General features: G+C 43.7%; 1 protein-coding gene across 6 annotated transcripts in view; it reads left to right on the top strand.

Annotated features, from left to right (window-relative positions):
* The window catches only part of LOC105476887 (acetyl-CoA carboxylase alpha), a 330,276-nt gene that overhangs the window by 59,478 nt on the left and 246,122 nt on the right, over nt 1-24,676 (top strand). For 4 of the 6 annotated variants that reach the window (XM_011733176.2, XM_011733177.2, XM_011733179.2 and 1 more), the window contains exon 2: nt 16,135-16,181. The exons of the other annotated variants lie outside the window; for them this stretch is intronic. In XM_011733176.2, the coding sequence (XP_011731478.1) occupies nt 16,135-16,181 (47 nt within the window). The remainder of the gene's footprint in view (nt 1-16,134; nt 16,182-24,676) is intronic. 6 annotated transcript variants of the gene reach the window in all.

Raw genomic sequence — 24,676 nt, forward strand, 5'->3', positions numbered from 1 at the left:
ATTTTTTAATTTTCTGTAGAGATGAGGTCTCACTGTAATGCTCAGGCTGGTTTCGAACTCCTAGGCTCAAGCAATCCTTCTGCCTTGGTCTTTCAGAGTTTTGGGATTATAGGCATGAGCCACCATGCCCAGCAAAGTTTGAAAATTCCGAATGAACTCATGGAGTTTGAAAAAACAGACTCAGTTTTGGGGAATTTTTCTCAAAAAATACAAGGCCTCATTTATGAATATTTGGTTATCCCTTCTGATAGAACTAGAGTATAATACTCATTAATGACATTCCTATAAAATTATCTTCTTTTTTTTTTAGATGGAGTCTAGCTCTGTTGCCTAAGCTGGAGTGCAGTGACGTGATCTCAGCTCACTGCAACCTCCTTCTCCTGGGTTCAAGTGATTCTCCTGCCTCAGCCTCCCTGTTAGCTGGGATTACAGGCGCACACCACCATGCCTGGCTAATTTTTGTATTTTTAGTAGACAGGGCTTCACCCTGTTGGTCAGGAGTCTTGAACTCCTGACCTCAAGTGATCCGCCAGCCTTGGCCTCCCAAAGTGCTGGGATTACGGTTGTGAGCCACTGTGCCCAGCCTGTCTTCTGTTTTTATAAACAGATTTCAAATCTGTTCTTAGTTGTGTGTATATATTTTACACACATGCCAAGATGAAGAATAGTAGGTTGATAGGAGCTTGATTAGTTTTTAAGTTTATCAGGAGTAATATCAGTAGATTAGCAGCAAGAAGATGAATCGCTGGGTCCTGTTTTATGCTTTAGCATTTAGAGGTATTCCTGGCCCTGGCAAAGCAAGCTGTTTGATTTTACTTTGATTCTACCTCAAAATTCAATAACTTAATAGAACATTTAGTACTGGAAAGTGCCTAAGGGATTTTCTTTTCCAGTTTTCCACTTAATATGAGAGATATTTTATCTGATGTACATTTGAAAGTTTACAACTATAGGCACATCTGGCATAAGGCATCATGGGGCAACTGATTTTTGGGAGTTCTTCATAATTTTCAACTTAAAACTGGCTCCTGAAGACTGCATAGGATATTGTAACTACAAAGGAATTAGGAATTTTTGCCTTAACCTGTAAATGTCACCAGCATAGATCTCTGTTAGGTAATATAAAGTATAATGCCTTAACATATCCATAGGACTTGGAGGCAAAAAAATTCAGCAGTATTTCTTTAAGGAAGAAATTCCTTTCTTTCTTTTCTTTTTTTTTTTTTTTTTTTAATAGGGTCCCCCTGGCTCGTGCGCTAGCATAATAATGGGTCACTGCAGCCTCAACCTCCTAGGCTCAAGTGATCCACTCACCTCAGCCTCCCAAGTATTCGGGACTACAGACACACACCACCATACCTGGCTATTTTTTTGTTTTTTGTTTTTTAATTTTGGTAGAGACGGGGTTGTGTCATGTTGCCCAGGCTGGTCTCAAACTCCTGGGCTCAAGCGATCTTCCTGCCTCAGGCTTCCAAAGTGTTGAGATTGTACAGCCGTGAGCCAGTTCTTTTCCTTGAGACTCTGGTTTTCTTTAAATGCAGATCTATGAAATAAAATTATGAGCATAAATTGATTTCATCCTAGAACTTTCTGAGTTCACAAAATGGCATTTTACCTGGAGGCCTCTAAATGTTTCTAGAGGATAATGTTTGAAATAGTGACTTAGTTTATGTCTGCTAGTTTTGTAACTCAAATATTCGTTGCAGCCTGGCCAGATGCGGTGGCTCATGCCTGTAATCCCAGCACTTTGGGAGGCTGAGGTGGGCGAATCACGAGGTCAGGAGATTGAGACCATCCTGGCTAACACAGTGAAACCCCGTCTCTACTAAAAGACATACAAAACATTAGCCGAGTGTGGTGGTGGGCGCCTGTAGTCCCAGCTACTCAGGAGGCTGAGGCAGGAGAATGGCATGAACCCAGGAGGCGGAGCTTGCAGTGAGCCAAGATCGCGCCACTGCACTCCAGCCTGGGTGACAGAGCCAGACTCCATCTCAAAAAAAACCCAAAAAACCAAAAAAAAACATGCAGCCTTTGAAAGCCTAGTGTTTACATGGCATTGTGAGGCATTGAGGGTGGTGGATCTAAATCAATTAGAAGAGGCTGGGCATGGTGGCTCACATCTATAACTCTGGCACTTTGGGAGGCCAAGATGGGAGGATTGCTTGAGGCCAGCAGTACAAGACCAGCCTTGTTAACATAGCAAGACCTCCATTTCTCTCTTTTTTGTTGTTTTTGGAAGGGAGAATAACTTCCCCAGCCTCATCTAGGAGATAACCCAGAGTCAATTACATAGTAACACATGTTAAAGAAATAAGTGAATAACATTTCAGTTATCTGGCTAAATACTCTGACAGATACGAGATAAGGGATCAGAGTAGCATGAAATTAATTGAGGAAAGCTTTTTATTAAACTTATTTAAAATCTTCAGTTGACAATATATTCATGTGGTTCAACATTTTGTTTTATTTGTTTGTTTTTTTGAGACAAGAGTCTCACTGTGTCACCCCAGATTGGAATGCAGTGGCAGGATCTTGACTCTGCAACCTCTGCCTCCTGGGTTCAAGCAATTCTCGTGCCTCAGCCTCCCGAGTAACTGGGATTACAGGCGTGTGCCACCATGCCCAGCTAATTTTTTATATTTTTAGTAGAGACGGGGTTTCACTATGTTGGCCAGGCTGGTCTTGAACCCCTGACATCAGGTGATCCTCCTGTCTCGGCCTCCCAAAGTGCTGGGATTACAGGCATGAGCCACCGTGCCCAACCTGGTTCACCATTTTATTTTATATTTTATTTTATTTATTTTATATTTTATTTTATTTTGAGACAGAGTCTTGCTTTGTTGCCCAGGTTGGAGTGCAGTGGTGTGATCTGAGTGCACTGCAATCTCCACCTCCCAGGTTCAAGCAATTCTCCTGCCTCAGGTTCCTGAGTAGCTGCGACTACAGGCACACTCCATCACCCCCCTCTAATTTTTGTATTTTTAGTAGAGACAGGGTTTTACCATGTTGGCCCGGCTGGTCCAAAACTCCTGACCTCAGGTGATCCGCCCACCTTGGCCTCCCAAAGTGTTGGGATTACAGGTGTGGGCCACTGCACCTGGCCTGGTTCAGTATTTTAAAAGCACAAAAGGGGGCCGGGCGTGGTGGCTCATGCCTGTAATCCCAGTTTCACCGTGTTGGCCAGGCTGGTCTTGAACACCTGACCTCAGGTGGTCCGCCCACCTTGTCCTCCCAAAGTGTTGGGATTACAGGCGTGAGCCACTGCGCCTGGCTGTTATTATTTCTTATTTCTTTTTAATAATTATCAGATATTTTAATTTATGTTAATGTTATTAATTTATTAATAACTTCTGAGATTTTATGCATTTTCAAGCAAATATATATATTCTCTCCCTCCCCTCCAACTATTTGTTATACAAAACTTTTTTTTTTTTTTTTTTTTTGAGATGGAGTTTCACTCTTGTTGCCCAGGCTGGAGTGCAATGGTGTGATCTCGGCTCACCTCAACATCTGCCTTCCAGGTTCAAGTGATTCTCCTGCCTCAGCCTCCCCAGTAGCTGGGATTATGGGCATGCACCACCTCGCCCGGTTAATTTTGTATTTTTAGTAGAGACAGGTTTCTCCATGTTGGTCAGGCTGGTCTCAGACTCCTGATCTCAGGTGATTTACCTGCCTCGGCCTCCCAAAGTGCTAGGATTATAGGCACGAGCCACCACACCCAGCTCGAAACACGTTTTTTGGTTTGTTCATTGTTTTGTTTTCGAGACAGGGTCTTGCTCTTTTGCCCATGCTGGAATGCAGTGGTACAGTCACGGATCACTGCAGCCTCAACCTCCTGGGCTTAGGCGATCTTCCCACCTAAGGATCCCAAGTAGCTGGGACTACAGGCATGCGCCACCACACCCAGCTAATTTTTTCTGTTTTTTTTTTTTTTTTTTTTTTTGAGATACGGGCTCACTATGTTGCCTAGGCTGGAGTACAGTGGTGCAGTTATGGCTCACTGCAGACTCGACCTCCTGAAATCAAGCAGTCCTCCCATATCAGCCTTCTGTTTAGCTGGGACCATAGGCATGTGCCACCATGCTCAGCTAATTTTTAATTTTTTAATTTTTTATAGAGACGGAGTCTCACTTTGTTGTCCAGGCTGGTCTTGAACTCCTGAGCAATCCTAATGCCTCAGCCTCCCAAAGTGTCAGGATTAGAGGCATGAGCCACTGTGCCTGGCCTGTTGTATACTTCTATTGCATCACATCCAGAGGTATATGAAGTCAGTTTGTCCTAATATTGGTGATATTTAGTTTGAATACTTAGTTAAGATGGTACCTGTCAGATTTCTCCATTGTAAAAATACCTTTTCCCTTTTGTAATTAATATGTAAGAATATGGCCAGGTGCAGTGGCTCACGCCTGTAATCCCAGCACTTTGGGAGGCTGAGGCAGGCGGATCACTTGAGGTCAGAAGTTCAAGACCAGCCTGGCCAACATGGTGAAATCCCGTCTCTATTGAAAATACAAAAAAAACTAGCTGGATGAGGTGGTGGGTGCCTGTAATCCCAGCTACTTGGGAGGCTGAGGCAGAAGAATTGTTTGAACCTGGGAGGCAGAGGTTGCAGTGAGCTGAGATCGGGCCATTGCACTCCAGCCTGGGCAACAGAGTGAGACTGTCTCAAAAAAAAAAAAACAAAATATGGCCGGGCGCGGTGGCTCAAGCCTGTAATCCCAGCACTTTGGGAGGCCGAGGCGGGTGAATCACGAGGTCAGGAGATCAAGACTATCCTGGCTAACATGGTGAAACCCCGTCTCTACTAAAAATACAAAAAACTAGCCGGGCGTGGTGGCGGGCGCCTGTAGTCTCAGCTACTTGGGAGGCTGAGGCGGGAGAATGGCGTGAACCCGGGAGGCGGAGCTTGCAGTGAGCCGAGATCACGCCACTGCACTCCAGCCTGGGAGACACAGTGAGACTCCGTCTCAAAAACAAAAAACAAAAAACAAACAAACAAACAAACAAATATATATATACACACACACACACACGTGAGAGAGACATATATGTAGGATATATCTTATATATGTATATGTGTAAAATATATATGTAAGATATGTGTATAATATATATGTTTTATATATATGTAAGAATATGTTGTTTTCACTGAGCATGGTGGCTCATGCCTGTAATCCCAGCACTCTGGGAGGCCGAGGCAGATGGGTTGCTTGAGGACAGGAGTTTGAGACCAGCCTGGCCAATGTGGCAAAACCTCATCTCTACTAAAAATACAAAAATTAGCCAGGTGTTGGGGCACACACCTGTAATCCCAGTTACTTGGGAGGCTGAGGCACGATAATTGCTTGAGTCTGGGAGGTGGAGGTTGCAGTGAGCCGAGATCACGCCACTGCACTCCCATCTGGGCAACAGAGCGAGACTCCATCTCAAAAAAAAAAAAACTAAATAATAATAATAATAAAAAGAATATGTTGTTTTCTGAAAACCCTTATCCAATGGTTTTAACATATATTTACGATATTTGCCAATATCAATTATTGCATTGGTGTTTGTAAAATGAATTATGTTTTCTAATTGCATTATTCTCAGAGGTAATTATTTTGAGATTTTGCTGTCTGAAAATATGTCCTGTCCTCACAATTGATCAGCAACCTATTGTGTCTAAAATTCTACATTGAAAATAATTTTCCTTCAGAATTTTGAAGGCATTGTTTAATAACTTTCAAGCGTCTGTTGTTATTTCTGATAAGTCTGAAAGGCATTCAAATTCTTGATCATTTGTATGTGAACTTTTTTCTCTTGGGAAGCTTGTAGGATCTTTTCTTGTGTTCAGTTTCTGAAATTTCAGTGATGTGCCTTGGTGTCCGTTTTTATTCATTATGGTAGGCACTTGTTGGGCCTTTGAAATCCGTCAATGACCATGGCAATCTGGCATGATTACCAGATTAAAATTTTTGCCCTATGTTTTGTTCTTGCTTTTGGGAGCTTCCGTTGGACCTTCTGAACAGGTTCTCTAATTTTTTCTCTCCTGTTGTTCATCACTTTGAATCCTTTTTTTTTGAGAGACGGAGTCTCACTCTGTGGCCCAGGTTGGAGTGCGGTGGTATGATCTCCGCTCACTGCAACCTCTGCCTCCCAGGTTCAAGCAGTTCTCCTGCTTCAGCCTCCCAAGTAGCTGGGATTACACGTGTGCAGCACCACACCCAGCTAATTTTTGCATTTTTAGTATGGTTGGGGTTTCACCCTATTGGCCAGGCTGATCTTGAACTCCTGACCTCAGGTTATCTGCCTGCCTTGGCCTCCCAAAGTACTGGGATTACAGGCATGAGCCCCCACACCTGGCCTTCTTTGACTTTCTATTCTGATTTGTGAAAGCTTTTCTTCAATCTTCTGAGTTTTCTTCTTCTGAGTTTTTTCGTTGCTGTGATCATATTTTTAGCTTTTCAAAATTCTTTCTTGTTAAATTTTATGTGTATATATATATATATATATAAATAGGGATGGCATTATGCTTTATTGCTCAGGCTGGTCTGGAACTCCTGGACTTAAGTGGCCCTCTTGCCTCAGCCTCCCAAAGTGTTGGGATTACAGGTGGGAGCCCCTGCACCTGGCCTAAAACAGTTATTTTAAAAATATTTCAGCTGGGCGCGGTAGCTCAAGCCTGTAATCCCAGCACTTTGGGAGGCCGAGACGGGCGGATCACGAGGTCAGGAGATCGAGACCATCCTGGCTAACACAGTGAAACCCCATCTCTACTGAAAAAATACAAACAAACTAGCCAGGCGAGGTGCGGGCGCCTGTAGTCCCAGCTACTCGGGAGGCTGAGGCAGGAGAATGGTGTAAACCCAGGAGGCGGAGCTTGCAGTGAGCTGAGATCCGGCCACTGCACTCCAGCCTGTGCGACAGAGCGAGACTCCGTCTCAAAAAAAAAAAAAAAAAGAAAAATTTCAGACCAGCTGTGGTGACTCACACCTGCAGTCCTAACATTTTGGGAAGCTGAGGCTGGAGAATCGCTTGAGCAGGAGGTTGAGATCAGCCTGGGCAACATGACAAAATCCCATCTCCACAGAAATTACAAGAAAGCTAGCTGGGTGTGGTGGTGTGCACCTAGTCCCAGCTACTCAGGAGGCTGAGGTAGGAGGATCACTTGAGCCCGTGTATTAGTCTGTTTTCACACTGCTGATCAAGACGTACTTGAGACTGGACAATTTACAAAATAAAGAGGTTTAATGGACTTACTGTGCTATATGGCCAGGGAGCCCTCACAATCATGGTGGCAGGCAAGGAGGAGCACGTCATGTCTTACATGGATGGAAGCAGGCAAAGAGAGAGCTTGTGCAGGGAAACTCCCGTTTTTAAAACCATCAGAGGGCCGGGCGCGGTGGCTCAAGCCTGTAATCCCAGCACTTTGGGAGGCCGAGACGGGTGGATCACAAGGTCAGGAGATCGAGACCATCCTGGCTAACACAGTGAAACCCCGTCTCTACTAAAAAATACAAAAAACTAGCCGGGCGAGCTGGCGGGCGCCTGTGGTCCCAGCTACTCAGGAGGCTGAGGCAGGAGAATGGCGTGAACCCGGGAGGCGGAGCTTGCAGTGAGCTGAGATCCGGCCACTGCACTCCAGCCTGGGCGACAGAGCGAGACTCCATCTCAAAAAAAAAAAAAAAAAAAACCATCAGAACTCGTGAGACTTACTAACACGAGAGCAGCATGGGAAAGACCCACCCCCAGGATTCAATTACTTCTCACCAGGTCCCTCCTATAACATGTGGGAATTAAAGAGGAGATTTGGGTGGGGACACAGCCAAACCATATCATTCAGCCCCTGGCCCCTCCCAGGTTTCATGTTCTCACATTTCTAAACCAATCATGCCTTCCCAACAGTCCCTCAAAGTCTTAACTCATTTCACCCTTAACTCAAAAGTCCACAGTCCCAAGTCTCATCTGAGACAAGGCAAGTCCTTTCTACCTATGAGCCTGTAAAATCAAAAGCAAGTTATTTACATCCTAGATACAATGGGAATACAGGCATTGGGTAAATATAGCCGTTCCAAATGGGAGAAATTGACCAATACAAAGGGGCTACAGGCTCCATGCAATTCCATAATCTAGCAGGGCAATCAAATCTTTTTTTTTTTTTTTTTTTTTTTTGAGATAGAGTCTTGCTCCAGTCCAGGCTAGAGTGCAGTGGCACAATCTCGGCTCACTGCAAGCTCCGCCTCCCAGGTTCACGCCATTCTCCTGCCTCAGCCTCTGGAGCAGCTGGGACTGCAGGTGCCCGCCAACATGCCTGGCTAATTTTTTTGTATTTTTAGTAGAGACGGTTTCACCGTGTTAGCCAGGATGGTCTCGATCTCCTGACCTTGTGATCCAACTGCCTCGGCCTCCCAAAGTGCTGGGATTACAGGTGTGAAACCGCGCCTGGCCAGGGCAATCAAATCTTAAAGCTACAAAATGATCTCCTTTGATTCCGTGTCTCACATTGAGGTCGTGCTGATGCAAGAGATGGGTTCCAATGGTCTTGGGCAGCCCCACCCCCGTGGCTTTGCAGGATACAGCCTTCCTGCCGGCTGCTTTCATGGGCTGGCATTGAGTGTCTGCAGCTTTTCCAGGTGCATGGTGCTAGCTGTTGGTGAATCTGTCATCCCGGGGTCTGGAGGATGGTGACCCTCTTCTCACAGCTCCATTGGGCAGTGTCCCAGTAGGGGCTCTGTGCGAGGTTCCACCCCATCTGATTCCCTTTTGAAACTGAATGACTTTAACAGCGCCCAAGTTACCTCTTGAATGCTTTGCTGCTTAGAAATTTCTTCTACTAGATACCCTAAATCACCTCTCTCAACTTCAGAGTTCCACAAATCTGTAGGCCAGGGGCAAAATGCTGCTAGTCTCTGCTAAAACATAACAAGAGTCATCTTTGCTCCAGCTCCTAGGAAGTTCCTTATCTCCATCTGAGACCACCTCAGACTGAACTTCATTGTCCATATCATTATCAGCATTTTGGTCAAAGCCATTCAACAAGTCTCTAGGGAGTTCCAAGTGTTCCCACATTTTCCTGTCTTCTTCTGAGCCTTCCAAACTGTTCCAGCCTTTGCCTGTTACCCAGTTCCAAAGTCGCTTCCACATTTTTGGGTGTCTTCAGGCAGTCCCCCACTCTACTGGTACCAATTTACTGTATTAGTCCATTTTCATGCTGCTGATAAAGACAAACCTGAGACTGGGCAATTTACAAAAGAAAGCGGTTTAATGGACTTACAGTTCCATATGGCTGGGGAGGCCTCACAATCATGGCAGAAGGCAAGGAGGAGCAAGTCACGTCTTACATGGATGGTAGCAGGCAAAGAGAGATTGTGTAGGGAAACTCGCATTTTTAAAACCATCAGATCTTGTGAGACTTACTATCACAAGAACAGCATGGGAAAGACCCACCCCAGTGATTCAGTTACCACCCACCAGGTCCCTCCCACAACACCTGGGAATTCAAGATGAGATTTGGGTGGGCACACAGCCAAACCATATCAGCCCAGGAGGTCAAGGCTATAGTGAACTGTGATTACGTCACTGCACTCCAGCCTGCGTGACAGAGTGAGACCCTGTTTCAAAAAAAAAAACAAAATCCATTTGTGCTTTATGTATATAATATCTTCTCTTAGCTCTTTCAGGATAATAACAATGGTCCCTTTAGACTTCAGGTTTTTTTCAAGATAGTAATTTTTTTTTTGTTTGTTTTTGTTTTTGAGGTGGAGTTTTGCTCTTGCTGCCCAGGCTAGAGTATAATGGCGTGATCTCAGCTTACTGCAACCTCCACCTCCCAGGTTCAAGTGATTCTCCTGCCTCAGCCTCCCGAGTAGCTAGGATTACAGACATTTGCCACCATGCCCAGCTAATTTTTGTATTTTTAGTAGAGACAGGGTTTCACCATGTTGGCCAGGCTGGTCTCAAACTCCTGACCTCAGGTGATCCACCCGCCTCAGCCTCCCAGAGTTCTGGGATTACAGGCATGAGCCACCGCACCCAGCCAAGATAGTAATTTTAGACTTACAGAAAAGTTGCAAAAGTAGAACATAGAGTTCCTGCGTACTCTTGATCAGGGCTTACTGATCGTTAATATCTTTTTTTTTTACTTTTATTTTAGGTTTAGGGGTACATGTGCAGATTTGTTATATATGTAAACTCATGGGCGTTTGTTGTACAGATAATTTCATCACCCAGATACTAATTAGGCCTAGTATTCAATAGATACTTTTTGTTTTTTTTTCTTTTTTGAGATGAAGTCTTGCCCTGTCACCCAGGCTGGAGTGCAGTGGCACGATTTCAACTTACTGTAGCCTCCACCTCCTGGGTTCAAACTATTCTTGTGCCTCAACCTCCCTAGTAGCTGGGATTACAGGTGTGTGCCACCACACCCAGCTAATTTTTGTATTTTTAATAGAGATGGAGTTTCACCATGTTGGCCAGGCTGGTCTCAAACTCCTGACCTCAGGTGATCTGCCCACCTTGGCCTCCCAAAGTGCTGGGATTATAGGCATGAGCCACCACGTCTGGCCTCAAAAGATATTTTTTCTTATTGTTTCCCTCCTCCCATCTGCTACCCTCAAGTAGGCAAATGTTAATATCTTATTTACATAGCCAAAATACTTTTTTTTTTTGAGAGAGTCTTGCTCTGTTGGTCAGGCTGGAGTGCAGTGGCACAATCTCGGCTCACTGCAACCCCTGCCTCCTGGGTTCAAGTGATTCTCCCGCCTCAGCCTCCCAAGTAGCTGGGATTACAGGTGCCTGCCTCCCTGCCCAGCTAGCCATAATACTTTAGTCAAAACTATAAAATTAACATTGGTATAATAGTAACTAAACTATAAAACTCTATTTCCTGTTTTTTCTTCTTTTTTTTTCCTCCAGAGATAGGGTCTCTTTCTGTCACCCAGGCTGGAGTACAGGGGCTCCATTATGGCTCATGGTAATCTGAAACTCCTAACCTCAAGTGATCCTCCTGGCTAGGCTTCCCAAAGTGTTGAGATTACAGGCATGAACCACCATGCTGGCCTTCTGTACCTTTTCTTTTTTAGTGGCTTTTTTTCTATTCCATCATTTAATGTAGGATACCACATTTATTTAGTGGTCATGTCTCATTAATCTCCCCTGATCTGTTATAGTTTCTTAGTCTTTCCTTTTTTGTAATGGCTTAGTGATTTTGAATAGTACTGGTCAAGTATTTTGTAGAATGTCCCTCAATTCAGATTTGTCTGATATTTTCTCATGATTAGACTAGGGTCATGGGTTTTTTGGGAAAATACCACACAGGTGGTGAAGTTGCTTCCCTCCCCTCGACCCTGTAGTTTTTAATGGTTTCTTGTGCCCTGTAATCTCTTTTCTTCAAGTTACATTTTTTAAAATCTATAGGTAGTTATTTGTTTTTAGTCTTTCGTGTTGAAGTTTTTCTCAGACATCTGGTAATCTTTATTGTCTGTTTATATTTAAGAGGAAGTATTGAAAGCTGATTAGAGATGGTTAGCTTACTACATTGTAATCTGGTTGGGCAAGTCAATTAGGGATGTTGATGTTAGTAACTTTAGTAACTTTAGGTTTTTTTTTCTCCTTGAGCTGGTCAGATTCTCCAAAGAAGGATCCTCTAGGCTGGGCGCGGTAGTTCACACCTATAATCCCAGCACTTTGGGAGGCTGAGGCAGGTGGATCACGAGGTCAGGAGTTCGAGACCAGCCTGACCAATATGGTGAAACCCCGTCTCTACTAAAAATACAAAAATTAGCTGGGCATGGTGGTGCAGGCCTGTAGTCCCAGCTACTCGGGAGGCTGAGGCAGAAGAATCTCTAGCACCTGGGAGGCAGAGGTTGTGGTGAGCTGAGATCATGCCACTGGACTCCAGCCTGGGCAACAGAGTGAGACTCTGTCTCAAAAAAAAAAAAGAAGGATCCTCTAATCTCTCTCTGGGAGGGTGACAATTAGGGAAAGAGGACCAGGAAATCTTATTCAATATATTGACTTAATTTATTCATTTTCAGTATTGTACCCTGCCCCTTACTGTTGCTGGTATCCCCCAATCTAGAAACCCTCTGTTTAACCCTTTCTAGAGAATAAACCTAAAGTCTCAGGATGGTAGCAGCAGGCACCTGACCTCACTAGCGGGGGAGAAAATCTAATGATCTGAAGCTTCGGAAACAGTTTCAACCAATCCTCCTTATTTTCTTTAGCTCTCTTTCACCTCCACTTTCTGAACATTTTGGGGACTCTATGATATAAATTGTGTTGATTGTAAGTTTACCACAGATGAGCTATGATTCAGTTTTCTTGGGCTTGCCTAGTCATTTATTGCTCTTCTGTCTGCTTTCCAAGAAAATTGTCTTCCTGTTGTCTACCCAGACTTTTTAATTTCTTTTTTGGTCTTTTTGTGGGTTATGTCTTTTTAGTTTATTTATTTATTTTTATTTATTTTTTTGAAAAAGAGTCTCGCTCTGTCACCCAGGCTGGAGTGCAGTGGCATGATCTCAGCTCACTGTGGCCTCTGCCTCCTGGGTTCAAGCGATTCTCCTGCCTCAGCCTCCCGAGTAGCTGGGATTACAGGTGCACACCACCACGCCCAGCTAATTTTTGTATTTTTAGTAGAGACGGGGTTTCACCATGTTGGCCTGGCAGGTCTCGAACTCCTGACCTCAAGCAGTCGACCCTTCTTATCCTCCCAAAGTGCTGTGATTACAGGTGTGAGCTGCCATGCCCAGCCCAACACACTATCTTTCTTCAGAAGTTTGGCAAGATTTATTTAAAGATTTCTTGAAAGATATGAGAGCTTTTACCAGCTACATCCTTGAAAAATACTATACATCCCTGGACTGAGAAATGGGAAATAGGACAGACAGTTACATTATGTTATTTCCTCTGACTGCTGTACCCTAAAAGAATACTCTCTTGGTTTATAAAAAAACAAAAAGTGGCTGGGCATGGTGGTTCATGCCTGTAATCCCAAAACTGGGAGGCCAAGGTGGGAGGATTGTTTGAGCCCAAGAGTTTGAGACCAGCCTGAACAACATAGCAAGTTCAGGCTGGTCTCAAACTAAAGTTCAGGCTTGTCTCTACTAAAAATAAAAGAAGTTAGCCAGCTGTAGTGGCGTGTGCCTATAGTCCTAGCTACTTTGGAGTCTGAGCCAGGAAAATCACTTGAGCCTGGGAGTTTGAGGCTGCTGTGAGCTATGATCACTGTTCATAGCCAAGAAAATTGCCTGGGTGGCAGAGAGAGACCCTGTCTCAAAAAACAAACAAAGAGTAAGAAAAAAAACTTCTAGCTGGTTCCTGAAAGAAATGACTTCGAGCTCTATTATAACCATTCATATCTAGTATTTCTCGTAAGGTTGCATCTTCTACCATCTGGTTCTTATTCAAATGTCCCTTCTACATGGAATGCTTCTTCCTCTCCCTCCTTGCTTATCTTTCCAGATTCATTTCTAATATCTTCCTACTCCACCTCCAAGTTTGGACAAAGTACCCTTCTTTTGTGTTTCTACACCTAGAGATTATTATTATTATTATTATTATTTTTTTTTTTTTGAGACGGAGTCTCGCTCTGTCACCCCGGCTGGAGTGCTGTGGCCGGATCTCAGCTCACTGCAAGCTCCGCCTCCCGGGTTCCCGCCATTCTCCTGCCTCAGCCTCCCAAGTAGCCGGGACTACAGGCGCCCGCCACCTCACCCGGCTAGTTTTTTTTTGTATTTTTTAGTAGAGACGGGGTTTCACCGTGTTAGCCAGGATGGTCTCGATCTCCTGACCTCGTGATCCGCCCGTCTCGGCCTCCCAAAGTGCTGGGATTACGGGCTTGAGCCACCGCGCCAGGCGAGATTATTATTTTTTAAATTACATTATTATTTTAACTTAAAACAATTTTTTTTAGAGATAGGTTCTCACCATGGTGCCCAGGCTGGTTTCAAACTCCTGGGCTCAAGCCATCCTCCTGTCTCTGCCTCCCAGAATACTGGGATTACAGGTGTGAACCACCACACCTGGCCTAGAGGGTTTTTTTTCTTTTTAAAAAATTTTTTTAAGTTCTTTTTTATTTTTTATCTTTTTTATTTATATTTTTTGTAAGTGTTTTCAGAGATTATTATACTACTGTAATTGTATAATTAGATGTCTATAGCCACTTAGCTAGGGACAAATCTTATTTATCTTTGAATAATCAGCATCTGTTTCACTATTTGGAACACAAGTTCTTGTTATTTTAAAATTTAAAACTTGTGGTAAATTAAAATAGTTTTTAAAATAAAATTCTCTGTAATCCTTTTATGAATCACTGAATTAAAAAATAAAATCCATTAAAAAATAAATGACAAAATGAAAAAGGCAAATTCACTTATTCTCTTTGAAAACATCTTTTTTTTGTTTGTTTGTTTTTGAGACAGAGTCTCACTCTGTCGCCCAGGCTAGAGTGCAGTGGCTTAATCTTGGCTCACTGCAACTTCCACCTTCTGGGTTCAAGCAGTTCTCTGCCTCAGCCTCCCAAGTAGCTGGGATTACAGGCACCCGCCACCACACCTGGCTAATTTTTGTATTTTTAGTAGAGACAGGGTTTCACCATCTTGACCAGGGTGGCCTTGAACTCCTGACCTCGTGATCCACCTGCCTTGGCCTCCCAAAGTACTGGGATTACAGGCATGAGCCACTGCACCGGGCCTCTTTGAAAACATTTAAGTGAACTTACTATGACGTAAGAGGCAAGGACATGTTGTATAAGCTTGTATACTTTTATCAGTGGCTACGAAAACTAATTGCTGCCTCTTTATTAGAATTGTTTGGAAAATACAGTGTAATTTGAGTTCAAGTAGAATATGCTAACTAAATTTGGTAACATCTGTTGTATTTATTTAGAAAAATATCTCTGGGCTGGACGCAGAGGCTCACGCCTATAATCCCAGCACTTTGGGAGGCTGAGGCAGGTGGATCACGTGAGGTCAGGAGTTCGAGACCAGCCTGGCCAAGATGGTGAAACGCTGTCTCTACTAAAAATACAAAAATACAAAAATCAGCCAGGTGTGGTGGTATGCATCTGTAATCCCAGCTACTTGGAAGGCTGAGGCAGGAGGATCGCTTGAACCCGAGAGGCAGAGGTTGCATTGAGCTGAGATTGTACCACTGCACTCCAGCCTGGGTGACAGATTGAGACACTGACTCAATAAAAAGAAAAAGAAAAAGAAACTCCAGCTTCACTGCATCTTTGGTTACATGATCCAAACTTTTTCCTTCCTCTTCTCAATTGTAGGGAATAATACTAGCTCAGATTCCATAACTGGATAAGTCCTAATATCCTAAATCTTGTCCCTTGTCATTTAGGGGTCCTCTCTTGGAAGTTTTAGATTTCCCTATCAGTGTGATAGGTTCTTTCCTTTTGTTTCTTCTCTGTCCTGAACCAGTGGTTCTCAACCCTGTATTTGCATCAATGTCAATTAACTGTGGAACTTAAAGTTGATATCCCTGGGCCTCTAGCTGCAATTCTGATTCAGCAGATCTAGGGTGGAGTTTAGACTTTGTACAAGTTTTAAAAGCTCCACAGGTGATTCTTAAACATAATCAGAGTTGAGAATTTCTACCCTAGATACATTTAAATTGTCAGGCTTAAGAAGGAAATCCAGGATTTGGGGAGTTGCTAGAGACTCTTTGATCTCTTACAGTTTAGGGACTTAGTATAATGGGTGCTCTGTCTTCCCCCTGGCTCCCAACTTTTGTGGGTAGGTGTAACCGCTTGGAAACATAATCAGAGCTTAAGTGAATTGTAGAGAATCTAGTGGTTCTCTTCTCCCCACTGCCTCTTTTTTGATGAAATATTAGAAATGAAAATGTTGAAATGTATTCGTCGAGTATACAATAGGAAAAGCCACCTTATGAAATGGTAAGCTTGTTCTATTGTTTAATATTTTCATAAACAATAAAGTATGTAATGTGTTTGATTTACAGAATTGAACAAATAATAAACTGCTAAACTTTGTGCTTTAAGTTAAATAATAGATTTGACCAGAAAAATAGATACTTTGTATATTATTACCTTTGTATTATGCTGAGCAAAACAGGAATTGACAAAAGTTTGTTTCTTTAAAAAAAAAAAAAAAACCTTAAAATCTTTCTCTCTTTTTCTCTCTTTAGTTCTTTTTGGAGGTGGATATCTACTCAGACAATAAGAATTATAAGAGGTCAGTTACAAATAATACTCCTTCTTGTTTACAATGTGATAAAAATTTTGTTCATGTTGTAAAATATCAAACTGTAGGCTTTTGTGTTGAAAGTTGACTTCCCCAAAATAATACAGGCAGATTTAGGGTGGATAACCTGAAGTGAACAAAGAGTCTAACAATGGTACTCAACTGTGTTCTCTCTTTAATTCAGGATTAGAATCAGTGGAAATGAGACAGGCTGTGGAGTAGCTTCTAGAGTGTCTGGACAGCTACTCAGTGATTTTCCATACATGACCTCTCTTTTCTGTTGGTCTGTAGGCTCGTGCCTGGGAAATACTATTCAGTACGGTTGCTGGACAGGCTTTTTAGCTGTTCACACTGAGTTGCCTCCAATCTACGTAACCGTTTAGAAAAGGCTGCCTTCATGGTCTTCTTAGCTAGGAACTTGAAGTTGGCCTTATTGAGACTCTCACTTATTAGCCCAGAAACCATGTTTTATTAACTCTTTCTTTTTCTTCTCCCATGGAATCAAAGAATTCTGCCTTTTTTTGTGGATTTTCTCTTTTGTGTGGTCACCTAACTTCAGTCAGACTGCAAGCTGGAATCTGCACCTGAGTGCCTTGTTTACTTACCTTGTGAAGAAGGCACTCATTATGTTCTGTTAGTTGGGATGGGATTTTATTTTTTGGATCTACTGTTATTTTTAAACTTAACTATTTACTGCTGTAAATGTGAAATAGGGTTTTTGCTGTTGTAACTTTTGGTGTTCTTCAGTGTAGTCAGTCTGTTGGAACGTTCCCCTCCCTCCCCCTTTCTTCCCTTTTCCCTCCCTTTTCCCCTTTTCCCTCCCTCTCTGCCTTTTTTCCTTCCTTCCTTCCTTCCTTCCTTCCTTCCTTCCTTCCTTCCTTCCTTCCTTCCTTCCTTCCTTCCTTCCTTCCTTCCTTCCTTCCTTCCTTCCTTCCTTCCTTCCTTCCTTTCTTTTTTCCTTTTGAGACGGAGGGAGTCTCTGTCACCCAGGCTAGAGTGTAGTGGCGCAATCTCAGCACACTGCAACCTCTCCCTCCTGTGTTCAAGCGATTCTCATGCCTCAGCCTCCCAAGTAGCTGGGATTACAGGTGCCCACTGCCACGCCTGGCTAATTTTTTGTATTTTTAGTAAAGATGGGGTTTCACCATGTTGACCAGGCTGGTCTTGAACTCCTGATCTCAGGTGATCCACCCGCCTTGGCCTCCCAAAGTGCTGGGATTACAGACAGCGACTGTGCCTGGCCAAAAATAATAGGAGCCCTTTAAAGGTTTTTTTTTTTTTTTTAAAGAGTCTCACTCTATCACCTCCCAGATTTAAGTGATTCTCCTTACCTCAGCCTCCTGAGTAGCTGGGATTACAGGCACGCGCCACCACGCCCAGCTAATTTTTGTATTTTTAGTAGAGACGGGGTTTTGCCATGTTGGCCAGACTGGTCTCAAACTCCTGACCTCAGGTTATCTACCCGCCTCGGCCTCCCAAAGTGCTGGGATTACAGGCATGAGCCACTGCGCCTGGCCTGTATTTTTAGTAGAGATGGGGTTTCCCCATGTTGGGCAGGCTGGTCTTGAACTTTTTTTAAGACCTAATATTTCTTTTTTTTTTTTTTGAGACGGAGTCTCGCTTTGTGGCCCAGGCTGGAGTGCAGTGGCCGGATCTCAGCTCACTGCAAGCTCCGCCTCCTGGGTTTATGCCATTCTCCTGCCTCAGCCTCCTGAGTAGCTGGGACTACAGTTGCCCGCCACCTCGCCCGGCTAGTTTTTTTTGTATTTTTTAGTAGAGACGGGGTTTCACCATGTTAGCCAGGATGGTTTCGATCTCCTGACCTCGTGATCCGCCCGTCTCGGCCTCCCAAAGTGCTGGGATTACAGGCTTGAGCCACCGCGCCCGGCAAGACCTAATATTTCAAGGGAGAAATGTATAGTAAATTTAGACAGCAAATTTTTTCCGTTGCATGATACTTTTTTTTTTTTGAGACGGAGTCTCGCTCTGTCACCAGGCTGGAGTGTAGTGGCAACCTTGGCTCACGTTGCATGATACTTTTATATTTGATTCTAATTTTATTTTATTTTATTTTATTTTTGAGATGGAGTTTCACTCTGTAGCCCAGGCTGGAGTGCAGTGGCGTGATCTCTGCTCACTGCAAGCTCTGCCCCCTGGGTTCACAGCATTCTCCAGCTTCAGCCTCCAGAGTAGCTGGGACTACAGGTGCCCGCCACTACACCTGGCTAATTTTTTATATATTTAGTAGAGATGGGGTTTCACCGTGTTAACCAGGATGGTCTCGATCTTCTGACCTCGTGATCCACCTGCCTCGTCCTCCCAAAGTGCTTGGGATTACAGGTGTGAGCCACCACGCCCGGCTGATTATAGTTTTAAAGATAAAAGTTAGCTAAAGTAATCTCCAGTTCACTTTCAGGAAATGTTAGGCTGGGCTCAGTGGCTCACACCTATAATCTCAACCCTTTGGGAGGCCAAGGTGGGTGGATCACTTGAACTCAGGAGTTTGAGACTAGGCTGGGCAACATGTGGAGACTGTCTGTACAAAAAAACAGAAAGTAGCCAGGCATAGTGGTGCATGCCTGTAGTCCCAGCTATTTGGGAGGTTGAGGCGGGAGGATTGCTTGTGCCTAGGAGTTTGAGGCTGCAGTGAATGAGGATCATGCCACTGCAATCTAGCCTGAGTGACAGAGCAAGACCCTGCCTCTAAAAAAAAAGGAAATATCTGTAGTTTTCTTTCTTTTTTTTTTTTTTTTGAGACAGAGTCCTGCTCTGCACCAAGGCTGGAGTACAGTGGTGCTATCACAGCACACTGCAGTGTTGAGCTCCTGGGCTCAAACAATTCTCCCACCTCAGCCTCCCCAGTAGCTGGGACTACAGGTGTATGCCACCATACCCAGGTAATTCAAAACAATTTTTTTTAGAGATGGGATCTCACTATGGTGCCCAGGCTGGTATAGGTTTTCTTTAGTTTTGTTTTAGCAGTCCTGCCGATTTGTTAATTACTGTTTTATTCTTGTAACACAGTGATTCTCAACCTTTAGGGCTTGTGAAAGCATAGATTGATAGATGCTGACCTGTAGGTTCTGATACAGTTAGTTGGTCTGGGGTAGGGCCCAAGAATTTGCACTTCTAGCAAGTTCCCACGGGATGCCACTGGTCCAGGGACCACACTTTGAGGATCATACTACTCTAACGTTTATAAATGCTGTTTGTCTCTGTAAATGAATAAACTGTGACTCACGAATTACACCAGAACAATCGTGCATATGTAATTTTCACATGTTCAGTGGTGATTTCCAAACATTTTAAAGTATTGATGGTTTCTCATCTGATGTCAAGGAGCACTATTGTCCACCTACTTTCATACTTCACAGTGGGTTATAGCATACAGTTATTAATAATACATTTATTATCTATTAATGTGCCATATCTTAGAGCACCTCAAAATCACAATTAGGTTTTATTTATTTATTTATTTGCAGTTGCAAGATTTAATAGAGTGAAGACACAGCATACAAAGGGAGGGGACCCAAAGAGGGTAGCCGCTGCTGGCTCGAATGCCTGGGTGTATATCCTGATCATTGTCCCTCCCGCTGTGCTCTCAGGCAACAGATGATTGGCTATTTCTTTACCTCCTATTTTTGCCTAATTAGCATTTTAGTGAGCTGTCTTTACTACCTGATTGGTCAGATGTGAGCTAAGTTGCAAGCTCCGTGTTTAAAGGTGGATGCGGTTACCTTCCCAGCAAGGCTTAGGGATTCTTAGTAGGCCTAGGAAATCCAGCTAGTCCTGTCCCTCAGTCCCCCCTCTCAACAGGAAAACCCAAGTGCTGTTGGGGAGGTTGGCCGGCGACCGCTCTAACTGCTTCCTGCTGAATTGGGGCGTAGGAGAGGTTGTGCAGTTGAGATTTCCTTGGGAGGGGTGCCTTCCATGTCATTAACATCGGAGCATGGGCTAGCAGGCTGGTCCAGGGGTCTGTGGTAGATCTTAGTCATGTACTGCGTCTGGAGCTTCATTTGAAGAACCATTTGTAGTTTTACAGCTTCGATTTGGAAGAGACAAACTTAACAAGGAGGTTAAAGATACAGGGTCCAAAGAGGAGTAGCAATATTATAGCTGCTAGAGGTCCTAAGAAGGGGAGAATCCAGGGCATCCATTGGCTGAGAGGCCCCAGGGTCTAGTGTTTTGAAGCTCCTCTGCTCTACCTTGTATTCGATCTCGAATTTCTTTAACTTTCTCGGTGACGATTCCGGATTGATTAACATAATAACAGCATTCTTCCCCTAAAAATAAATAGGTTACCCCTCTTTCGGCAGTTAGCAAGTCTAAAGCTCTTTGATTTTGAAGACTACTGCTGCTAGGGAGTTAAGTTGATCTTGCAAGGTGACTAGGGAGTCGGCGACCTATTCCATGTCACCATTTAGTTCTTGAGACAGTTTGTAGTAGAACTGAGTAGAGGCTGTGATACCACCAATGCCAGTACCTACTCCACCTAGCACTCCTGCTTCGATAACGAAAGGAAGAATGGGTACTTGTTGCAGGGCTTAGGTACGACATGATTGTATAAATCTTGTTCAGTGTAGATGGTCATAGGGGCCACTAAGAATGACAGAAAGCACATAGATTCTGAAGAGCCATTCAAACATCGATAGGCTGAGGTACCACAGACAAAAAATATTCCTGAGGATAGGCAGACTGTTCGTGTGGGAGGAGTTACCCACCTGATGCATTGGGAGTTGGTTGTGTCTATAGTATTGCTATATTTTACACAGATGAGGTTTGAGGTGTGGGTTATTTCCAGATTGGAGACAAGAGGTCCTACTAAAATGGAAGTGGTGTTTATTTCTGTGCTGAAGTTGTTCCATTGTTCAGGTACAGGGTTTGAAATGTATGGCCTGAAGTGCAGGGTGAGGTACATCCAACAGTTAGTAGGGTTTTGAGCCGAGACCTCCTGGAGCCCAGTGAGGGTGGTATTAGATAGGCTTACCAGGGGAGTATGGGTACGGAGAGTTTCATGTAGTTTTGAGAGATCCAGTCCTTTGTAGGGGCTAGGGGTGCTATGTACTCGGGTCAGTTGGGAGATTACTTCCTTTACATGTTTTTCTCTTGCCTGATCTTGAACTCCACCCCCATCAGACATACCGGTATGGGTGAAGTAAGTCCAACAGACAGTGGCTCCAAGTCCTCCAGGACAACTAGGATTAATCATTTTCCCTGTCCAATAATGAGTATTTGCATGCATGCAAAGGCTGGCAGAGTTATAGCAGTTGTGGGGCATATGGGTGTGGGCAGTGAAGGTGGGGGTTCCCTTAGATAAACTCCTATACAATGAAGCATCAATATTTCCGGGACGCCGCATTCTCCATAGAAACTCTTGGTAAGGGGAGCTACTGGTCATACAGCGGCATGGAGGGGTTACAGTGACAGTGAAAGGGGTAAGAGAACAGTAAAGAGAAAAATATGATAAGGGAGGGCCATGGGGATTTACGATATTAGTTACTTTCCTCCCAGTTGTCGTTTGAAGAGCAGGCACAGATCCTCTAGAGGTTCACAGGAATAGCTAGCGTTGTCTCCTGGATTTTCGGGTTCCTTTGGCGGTATCCAGGGTTTGACTCGAGTCTGATGTATCCAAGACTCCACTCCAGCTACTTTAACCGCAGTTGGGGTAGATAAAATGATAGGGTAGGGTCCTTCCCAGGATGTATCTAGGGATGGAGAATTAGAGGGAAGGGATTTGACTAATACCATGTCACCAGGGTGGAATAGTTCCTTTCCCTCTTCTCGGGCATAGGCTCCTTGTAATGTTTTGAGAACCTGTTGATATTTGGCTAAAGGGGTGATGTCTGCAACTAAGTTGGCCGTCTCTTGGTCAAGCACAAGGTCATTGGTTAGGAAGGGCCGTCCATACAGCATTTCGTATGGGCTAAGTCCTGCTTTTTGGGGAGAGTTTCGGATTCTTAGTAAGGCTATAGGCAACAGAGCAGGCCATGTGAGGTGGGTTTCCTGGGTTAGCCTTTTTAGATGTCATTTGAGTGTTTCATTCATTTTCTCGACCTTCCCTGAGGATTGTGGCCTCCAGGCGCAGTGTAAGTGATATTGTATACCTAATGCCTGGGATACTCCCTGGGTTATTGTAGCCTTGAAAGCAGGGCCATTGTCACTCTGTAAGCCTCAGGGAAGTCCAAATCTGGGAATTATTTCATGAACTAGTACCTTTATTACCTTTTGAGCCTTTTCTGTCCTACAGGGGAAGGCCTCTGCCCAACCAGTGAAAGTATCTACCCAGACTAGTAGATACTAAAATCCCTGAGATTTGGGCATGTGGGTAAAATCTAGTTGCCAGTCTTCTCCTGGATAATGGCCTGTTCTTTGTTCTCCTGAAGGAGCTTGGCGATAAGGCAGGGGATTATCTCTTTGGCACACATCACAGGCCCTGACTATCCGCTTGATAGTTTTGAAAAGGCCTGGTCCAGTAAATAATGATTTGGCCATCTGATGGGTGCTATCAATGCCTAAGTGAAAGGTTTGGTGAAGGGTTTTAAGTAATTTCCATTGGTTAGCTGCAGGCAAAAGTATTTTTCCTTCTTCGGTGGCTAGCCATCCTGAGGGGAGGAAACTCTGTCCTCATAAGGGTCCCCATTCTATTTCTTCTTCTGAGTACTGGGGCTTGGTTTCTCAGAGGGGATTACCCAATACTAGGGGTCCTTCTATAAGCATTTCTAATGGAGGGTCCTGCCTTGCAGCTCTTTTGGCTTCAATATCCGCTTGGCGGTTCCCTTCTATTTCCCTTTCCTTTCTGATGACCCCGGCAGTGTAAGACTGCCACCTCTCTAGGTTTCTGTACAGCCAGTAATAATTGCCTAATGGCTTCCTGATTTGATAGGTGTTCCCTCAGAAGTTAGGAATTCCTTTCTCTCCATATTGCTGCATGGGCATGGAGGAGTAGATAAGCATACTTAGAGTCTGTATATATATTTACCCTTTTTCCTTCTCCTGATTCTATTGCCCGAGTGAGGGCTATTAGTTCTGCCAGCTGAGCGCTAGTTTCTGGAGTGAGGGGTTTACTTTCAAGTATTCCATTATCACTGACCACTGCATAACCCACTTTTTGAAGTCCTTTCTCTGCAAAGGAACTTCCATCAGTATACAAGTTGAGGTCAGGATCAGTCAAGAGAATCTCTAAAAGGTCCACAAATGGGAATTATTATTTCCTGAATTAATCTTTTTCCTTTGTCTTTTTGTGTGTGTGTGTGTGTGTGTGTGTGACACAGTCTCGCTCTGTTGCCCAGGCTGGAGTGCAGTGGCATGATCTCGGCTTACTGCAACTTCTGCCTCCCGGATTCAAGCGATTCTCCTGCCTCAGCCTCCCAAGTAGCTGGGATTATAGACGTGTGTCACCACACCCAGCTGATTTTTGTATTTTTAGTAGAGACGGGGTTTCACTATGTTGGCCAGGCTGGTCTCGAACTCCCGACCTCAGATGATCCACCCGCCTCGACCTACCAAAGTGCTGGGATTACAGGTGTGAGCCACTGCGTCCAGCCAATCTTTTTTTTTTTTTTTTTTTTTTTGTAGAGATGGGATCTCATTTTGATGCTCATGCTAGTCTTGAACTCCTGGACTCAAGCAATCCTCCTGCCTCTGCCTCCCAAAATGTTGGGATTATAGGCGTGAGCCACTGTGCCCAGGCTTATTTTCTGAATTAAAATAATTGATCTGGGTACAAGCTATTTAATACTGAGTTGATCTGTAGTTTTGAAATTTTAAAATGTGATTTTTGAGATGACAGAATAAATATTGTTTCATTTAGTTTGGGTTTTTATTGTTGTGAGCTCTTATTTTGGTTTTTAAAAAGTATTTTTAAATTTTTATGGGCAGCACTTCATTCCATAAAAGAGAATGAATGTTGCTGTTTTGGTCTTTATTAATTAGTTTCTTTTTCTTTTTTTTTTTTTTTAATACTTTAAGTTCTGGGATACATGTGCAGAACATGCAGGTTTGTTACATAGGTAAACACGTGCCATGATGGTTTGCTGTTAATTAGTTTCTTAGTTAGCTATTGGCAGTATCTAATCCTAACTAATAAGGCCCTACCTTTAGAAAAATTATACTTACTTGAGATGATTATAGATTTTAAATTTGGTGATAGATTCACTTTCTCATTATATCAATGTCAGCACATTAGAGCCAAAAGTAGTCATTTTGGGGTGAAATTTTAAAATGCATAATTTAAGAAAAAACTCACGAGGACAAGCAAAGTTTTTGTTTTTAATTAAAAATCACCTATCTGGAGTTTGTTTTAAAAGTATACACATATGTAAAATTCATAGGCCAGGCACAGTGGCTCACGCCTGTAATCCCAGCAGTTTGGGAGCCTAAGGTGAGAAGATTGCTTGAGCCCAGGAGTTCAAGACCAGCCTAGGCAACATAGGGAGTCCCCATTTCTATAAAATATTTAAAAATTAGGCTGGGCACAGTGGCTCACG

This window comes from Macaca nemestrina, chromosome 17 (genome assembly GCF_043159975.1).
Source record: "Macaca nemestrina isolate mMacNem1 chromosome 17, mMacNem.hap1, whole genome shotgun sequence".
NCBI lineage: Eukaryota > Metazoa > Chordata > Mammalia > Primates > Cercopithecidae > Macaca > Macaca nemestrina.